Source organism: Neodiprion fabricii, chromosome 5 (genome assembly GCF_021155785.1).
Source record: "Neodiprion fabricii isolate iyNeoFabr1 chromosome 5, iyNeoFabr1.1, whole genome shotgun sequence".
Taxonomy (NCBI): domain Eukaryota; kingdom Metazoa; phylum Arthropoda; class Insecta; order Hymenoptera; family Diprionidae; genus Neodiprion; species Neodiprion fabricii.
This window is the reverse complement of record NC_060243.1, coordinates 3203717-3209896: the sequence shown is the minus strand read 5'-3', so window position 1 is coordinate 3209896 and position 6180 is coordinate 3203717. Positions and strand designations below refer to the sequence as shown.

At 40.3% G+C, this 6180-nt stretch overlaps 2 protein-coding genes across 2 annotated transcripts; one reads left to right on the top strand and one right to left on the bottom strand.

Moving 5' to 3' along the window:
- The first annotated feature begins 148 nt into the window (after positions 1–148).
- LOC124183984 (PRKR-interacting protein 1 homolog) lies at positions 149–2141 on the top strand. Its single transcript, XM_046573245.1, has 3 exons — positions 149–572; positions 708–887; positions 1017–2141. Exons 1-3 carry the CDS (start codon positions 465–467, stop codon positions 1362–1364), a joined length of 636 nt encoding a protein of 211 aa, XP_046429201.1. The 5' UTR covers positions 149–464; the 3' UTR covers positions 1365–2141.
- On the bottom strand, positions 1623–6151 carry LOC124183974 (HEAT repeat-containing protein 6). The gene is made up of 12 exons (XM_046573218.1): positions 5792–6151; positions 5464–5712; positions 5160–5393; positions 4261–5086; positions 3891–4180; positions 3425–3766; positions 3116–3363; positions 2786–3005; positions 2629–2706; positions 2347–2553; positions 2146–2262; positions 1623–2068 (listed from the first exon to the last, which is right to left on the bottom strand). Exons 1-12 carry the CDS (start codon positions 5963–5965, stop codon positions 1892–1894), a joined length of 3162 nt encoding a protein of 1053 aa, XP_046429174.1. The 5' UTR covers positions 5966–6151; the 3' UTR covers positions 1623–1891.
- Between the last annotated feature and the right edge of the window lie 29 nt (positions 6152–6180).

Here is a 6180-nt window from a genome sequence, read left to right as displayed (position 1 = left end):
CTGGCCTTAGAGCATGTACAGTATGCTTTCAACCACGGCATGTCTTTTAGCGCTACAGTCGCAGCCAATTCGAAGTGCGAAGTACACAGGTGACCACAGGTGACCCCGCCACCATGTTACATTTTACTACATTTAACAACAGCGAACTGTGCACAGGTGATGGCGCGACGTCAAAATTCATCGAGGAGCGAGCATCAACTCTTTTCACAAGTGTTCTACGTGTGAAGAACAAAGATATATATTGCAAAATTAGCTGAGATCTACCAAAGATCAGATTTCCTCGCATGCGAAGAAAACTTCAAAAGGATCAGTGACGTTTAACGTGAGCACGGCTACGTTCAAATGTATTCGGACGTAACCTCAAAACTGTTACGAACGTCTCGACGTGAATAAATAGTATTGGCTATAAACAGAAATTGGATATTCATTTAAAGCAAGTTTACTTGTACATTACTACGGAAGAAATGGCGGATGGCAGCAAATCAAGTGAAAAACAGGTTGAAAGGCCTATCGTAGCTAAATCAGCCGTCGATTTGCAAAGGTTAAAGCTCATGAAGTTGATGAAAAATCCTGTAAGTTAAGAATTACACTTTTATAGATGGATATCGTAGATTTTCTTAGTTTTTTTTTCCAACAACTTATATACTGAGAGTTTCGAGAATATTCAGAATGTGTAAATTTTAGTCATACCATTTCTCTGTGCTTAGGACAAACCAATCTTACTGCCCGAGAGACCTAAGTCCAAGAATACTCCAACTGTACCAGAATTTGTTCGAAATGTAATGGGCAGCAGCGCTGGTGCAGGAAGTGGAGAATTCCATGTGTACAGACACTTACGCCGCAAGGAATATTCCCGGCAGAAATTCATTCAAGAGAAAGGAAAGAAGGTCAGTGTCAGATTTTACAAGGAAATTGTATTCTATGGGTATACGCATTTTCTTGTACAGACTCTAATGAAAACTATTTGAAACGGATATGAAACTTTTCACAAATTACAAATTGCTATTTTATTACAGGAACTTTTGGATGAGGAATACCACAGGAAGTTGGAAGCCAATAAGGAAGCAGCGAATGATGCAACAGCCAAAAGGCGAGCCAAGCGGTTGAAAAAAAAACAGAGACAAAGGCAGAAAAAAAAATTGAAGCCTTCAAACCCTCAGAACAGCCAGAGCGACGAAAGCGAGCATAGCGATACACCAGCCGATGACTCAGTTCCTGAAGAAAATATTGTGAAAAGTTATAGTGTTACTCCAAGTATGAATCGCAATTCTGAAAAACTCGACAACAGTGTTGACGGTAACGAACGTAAAGGAAGTTGTGAGACTGAGGTTTCGACAAGTAAAATTGAAAGTGATAATCATTGATAACGTATATACATTACTACAAGACAATGTATAAGTTATTTACAAATGGTATGTTTATTTTGACATGCGAGTTCCAGACCAAATTTATCATCCTGAGCATAACTGTCACAAGTAAACGACTACATATAGATGATAAAGAAGACATTGTAAAATGGAAAGTCTGTTGTGTTACTGTGGCAGTAATTATTGGCTACTACCTTTAGTAAAAGGTTGATAAGTTTGTACGATGTTCAGAAGGCTGGATTTTTCAGTAGTTTATAAGATAAACACTTTAAAATTTGGGGCGGTTTTATAAAAGTTCAATTCCTTTACCTGGGAAACATTTCCATCTGTTTAAGACCCATAGACGTGAAAGAATTGCGGAAACCTTAGACTGTGTTTTATCATTTCTCAACAAACCTACCAACTGTAGCAGATCTATCCACTCTTTTGGAATAACATTCGATCCACGTACAGGCTAGCCTGTAAAATATTGGCTATAGTAGGGACTTCTCAACAATTATCCAGGATTAGTTAAGATTTCATGATCAATAATTCATCGTTGAACTAATATCTAAATTGTCATAGCAGTCTGAGCGTTCAAAAATTTTAATCAATGCATTGGCAATTTGTCTTTCTTGTGATGTGGCGGCGTTTTGAGAGTATTTTATCATTTGCTCCTTTGCTTTAATTGTATCTCCAGCTTTTTCGGGTAAAACACGTTCCTAGAAGATTAATAACAAAAAATAATGTGTAACTGAGTATTAATAAATGGAAAGATCTAGTCTTTCACTGGACATACTTGAAACTGTTTCATTTGAACCGAAGTATCATCGATGTGGTCTTTAATTTCGTCCCACAGGGCTGGCAAGTCTGAAGCCAAAGTGTGAACAGCCAGATGGCTGAGGGTAAGGCAGAGCTAGGAAGATCACGTTGATTGGTTGATATATTGTTCGATTGCGTTGAGTATGTGATTAATCATGGTTAAAAGAAACCCACAAACCTGTTGGACAAGTGTGTCACGATGAGAGTACTCAACATAGCTGGGAACATGCTGCGAGTTCTCTAAAGCTGACACAATGCTTTTCCACAGAAGCAATATGTGCCTTCCATATGATTGGCAAACTGAAAGGGCCCATGCAGCATTGGTACGAACTTTGAAATTTGGACTGAGACAGACTAGGCTACATAGAGCTGGAAATACCTGGTCCTATTAAGAAAATTGCGTCGTTTTATTTTCACGATCAACTCACTTTTTACTTCTCAGAAGATTCCTTGCACTTACCCTCCATGTTAATGGGAGAATTCTGTCTGGATGATGACTAAGCACAAACCCCAAAGCGCGACACGAATTCCATCTCACCTAAAGTATCGGAAAGTTTGCAAGTTATTATTACTTTCACATTTCATCTGTGTTTTTCCGTGTTCCTATCCGAGTTCACCTTCATATCATTTCCTGAAATCGCACAGTTTACAAGGGCATCTAATCCCTGCGATGTATCCCTCAAGATTTGTTTATTGGGACACAGGTACAACGTGCTTCCTACTGCTCTGACAGCATTACACTTCACTTTGTCGTGATCTTTGGACGCTTTTACACTAGCTTGATGAAGCCGGGGTAAAATATCTTCAAGAGGAATCGGTTCAACGTCATTGTTTCCCCTGTAGTATAAGATTTATTCTTTCGATTAACATACATCCAATTGCGTTTTGGAAAACGATTATGTAAGAAAGTCATAAATTAATCGAATAAGTATAAAAATACTACTAACTCCTGTCGCACCAAGCAATCACAGAGATTTGCTAACGTCCATGCAGCTTTTACTTTCACCCCAGGATTCTTATCACCCAACGCAGAACAGACAACATCAACCAAGTCCATTAGAAAGCCTACATCATCTTCCAGGGAAGGCAATTCAACAAGCATACCAAGCGCTCTAAGGGCAGCTGCTCTTACTGCACTTTCTTCATCTCGCACAGCTCCAAATAGTGTTGTTATGATCATTATGCTGCGTTCTCTCTGCAGTACAGTATTGCCGAAATGTAAAGGATAATATTTGTAAAATGAATTTGTTACTTACTGACAATAGCGACAACATATCGGAGCCAATATTTCCCAAGCAGTCGCAAGCAGCTTCTCTCAACGTTGTTTGCGAATTTTGAGCTAGCTTAGTGACTGGGTTGAAAACTATATTCCAAAACGTTTGTCCATCCGTAACATTTGATCCAGAGTTTGCTATGCACCCAGCTATCGTTTCGATCACGCGACCTGCGTGTAACGCCACAGGTGTTTCTGGCTCAGAAAGTGCCGAAACTAAAGCAGTTGCCACAATTTCTAAATGTGGGAAAACTACAGTTCTTGCATTAAAAGCTAGCGCTCCAATCAACTTAACCGAAGCCAATCGTACCGGAACACTCACAGCCTGAAAGAATATTTTTCTGTATACTTTCGGAATGAGAGTTACTCTAATCGGATAAAAGTATATTCGTTGTAAGCTGCTAGGCAACTAAAATTGAAAAGCAAAAATGCCTAATACACGGACTTACTTGATTAGATACGTTTCTAAGGCACGCGTAGAGCAGCGAACTGATTTCCTTGTCTTGTGTATTTTCGTCACAAATGTAAGCGGTGTCACTCTCTTCATCCTCGATATTTTCAAACTCAAATTCATTTTCAGTTCCAGTGTCATTGGGAGTGTTGAGATTCAATTGTGAAAGTTCTGTATCTGTATCAGACTTTGTTTGCTTTAGAAGAATGTCCAATATCTCAGGAGTGATTGGATCTGACATAGCCAATGCTTCGCAAACGGACAAAGCCGCGACACGCACGGTAGGATCTATAAGGGAGTTGATCAATAATTGAAGAAACTAGAATTACTTGAAAAAATAATTCGTACTATTTCCTTCTTACGCTGACCTTTGTGAAAGACTTGCAGCCTGCAGTTCCTTATCAATTTTGTAGCTAAGCCTGGCTTCAACCGGCTATAAGGCGTGCCTTGTGCCAGGGCAGCAGAACATTTTAAAGCGTGTGTCAAAACAGCAATGTTCTTTTCTGTGCTTAGGAGTAGGGACAATGTGGAATGCATTTCTCGAATCATGGCGCTAACAGTCCCAAAAAATGTGATAAAAGAAGATCTCTCGACATCTTCGGCATGCATTAAAAACAGTTTAGCTCCTAGGAGTAGCTCGGTCAGGGCAGCAAGTGCGATTTGCCGCACTTTGGACATAGGTTCTTTCAAAATGCATCTTGTAAGCACTCTGGCGTCGGCTCTAGAACCACTGGCAACGATTTGTGGCCAGTAACCAAATATTTCACGACTAGGCGTGTTTTGAACAATAGAATTCAGCAATTGCAGAGCTTCCAGACGAACTCTAGACTCCATATGTGCAGGACTCACAATTTCTGTGTCAGATGTGTCGGAATCACTGAGATACTTATTGCTGCATCCTTTTATTTGTGGCAAAACATTGTTTGGTGATTCAGAAGTTTCTTTTTTAGGCTGCCTTCGGGATTTCAACTTTTGGCTTCTGATATTTCTTCCTCTAGGTATCGAGTGCGATGCTTCTGGCAGGTTCATAGCAGCCGGTCGTAAATGGTGAGCCTTCATATGAGGGCAACCCTTGACTCCGTGTAACATAAAACTCTGAACGATACCTAACATCTTTCCAATCATGTCTGCACTTTTTATAAGACTTTTATCAGCAACTATACAGCGTAGTATTCGCAGCGATGAACCTATAATCTGAAATTTGTAATACACTTCGTCGTTTCAGATTTATCACAATAGTCATATTCGTTTAAATTGTTTGTCCCACCTTGTTATAGTGCTGTTTATTCTGACTCTCGTAAGATACGGAAGAAACCATATCAATGACAATATTTTGAATACTTTGTAGAAATTCAGAAGATATTTTAGCCCCGTTACTTTCTTTACTTGCAAGAATGGCTTCTAGGCAAGAGATAGCTAGAAATTGTGTCTCTGTCCATTCACCAGTCACAGCCACAAACTTAAGAAGCAAGCCTCCGTTTCCCAACAAATTCCTGAGATCCTGAACAATGCAATAATGTAGATTAGAAGAAAGATACTCGTATCGACGTTTGCTAATTTTAGATATTTACTTGATTGATTATATCAAACGGTCCAGTGCGCAGTAGACTCTGCAGAGCAAGAAGAAGATCGTCATATGCCGTGTGATCGGCAAACTCGAGACATTCCAATATCCATCTTTTGCAAGCAATGAATGTTCTCCCGTGAAATCGTTCACCGCATCGCCCAAGATTCACCAACAATTGGCTGGTGTTTTTGACGAGATGTAGTTCCGACGGTTGGACCACGGAGCATAATTGGTTAGTCAGAAGGAGTGTTGCCTGTGATTCAAAATTTACTTACACAGTGCAGAACTAAGAAATCAGGAACAGGGGGTCAGCTTAGGTTAGGGTAACTCACGTTGCTATCAAAGACGATAGGAGTGTTGTAATTTACTTCGTTTATCTCGTTTAGGTACGAGTTGACCAATTTCTTGTCGCAACCCCTCTCCTGGGTGACTGACAATAATTTTTTCGTCAGAATAAGAAATTTGACAGTAGCGTCAGAGATTGACTGCTCCTGTAAAAGCGCCATGGCGACAGTAAATTGACAGGATAAATTACCAACTAGGTTCTACGCTACTAGCCGAGCGAAATGGCTCCTGGAAGATGCATTTCACCGTCACAGGATGACGCCCGCAGCGGTTGTTGGCAATCGTTCGATGTCAGGCAGAGACGCGCGACCGCGTTATACAGAGGTGATTGAATCGGCCAATCAGGGCAGAGGGTATCGCCGAGCGAGGCAAGAGC

Coding starts and splice junctions, on each gene's coding strand:
- LOC124183974 (XM_046573218.1), bottom strand. CDS start 5,965: ATGGCGCTTTTACAGGAGCAGTCAATCTCTGACGCTACTGTCAAATTT. Junction 4,181..4,260: donor GCTGCAAGTCTTTCACAAAG/GTCAGCGTAAGA, acceptor ACTCCCTTATAG/ATCCTACCGTGCGTGTCGCG. Junction 2,707..2,785: donor TTTCAGGAAATGATATGAAG/GTGAACTCGGAT, acceptor CCGATACTTTAG/GTGAGATGGAATTCGTGTCG.
- LOC124183984 (XM_046573245.1), top strand. CDS start 465: ATGGCGGATGGCAGCAAATCAAGTGAAAAACAGGTTGAAAGGCCTATC. Junction 573..707: donor TGAAGTTGATGAAAAATCCT/GTAAGTTAAGAA, acceptor CTCTGTGCTTAG/GACAAACCAATCTTACTGCC. Junction 888..1,016: donor TTCAAGAGAAAGGAAAGAAG/GTCAGTGTCAGA, acceptor ATTTTATTACAG/GAACTTTTGGATGAGGAATA.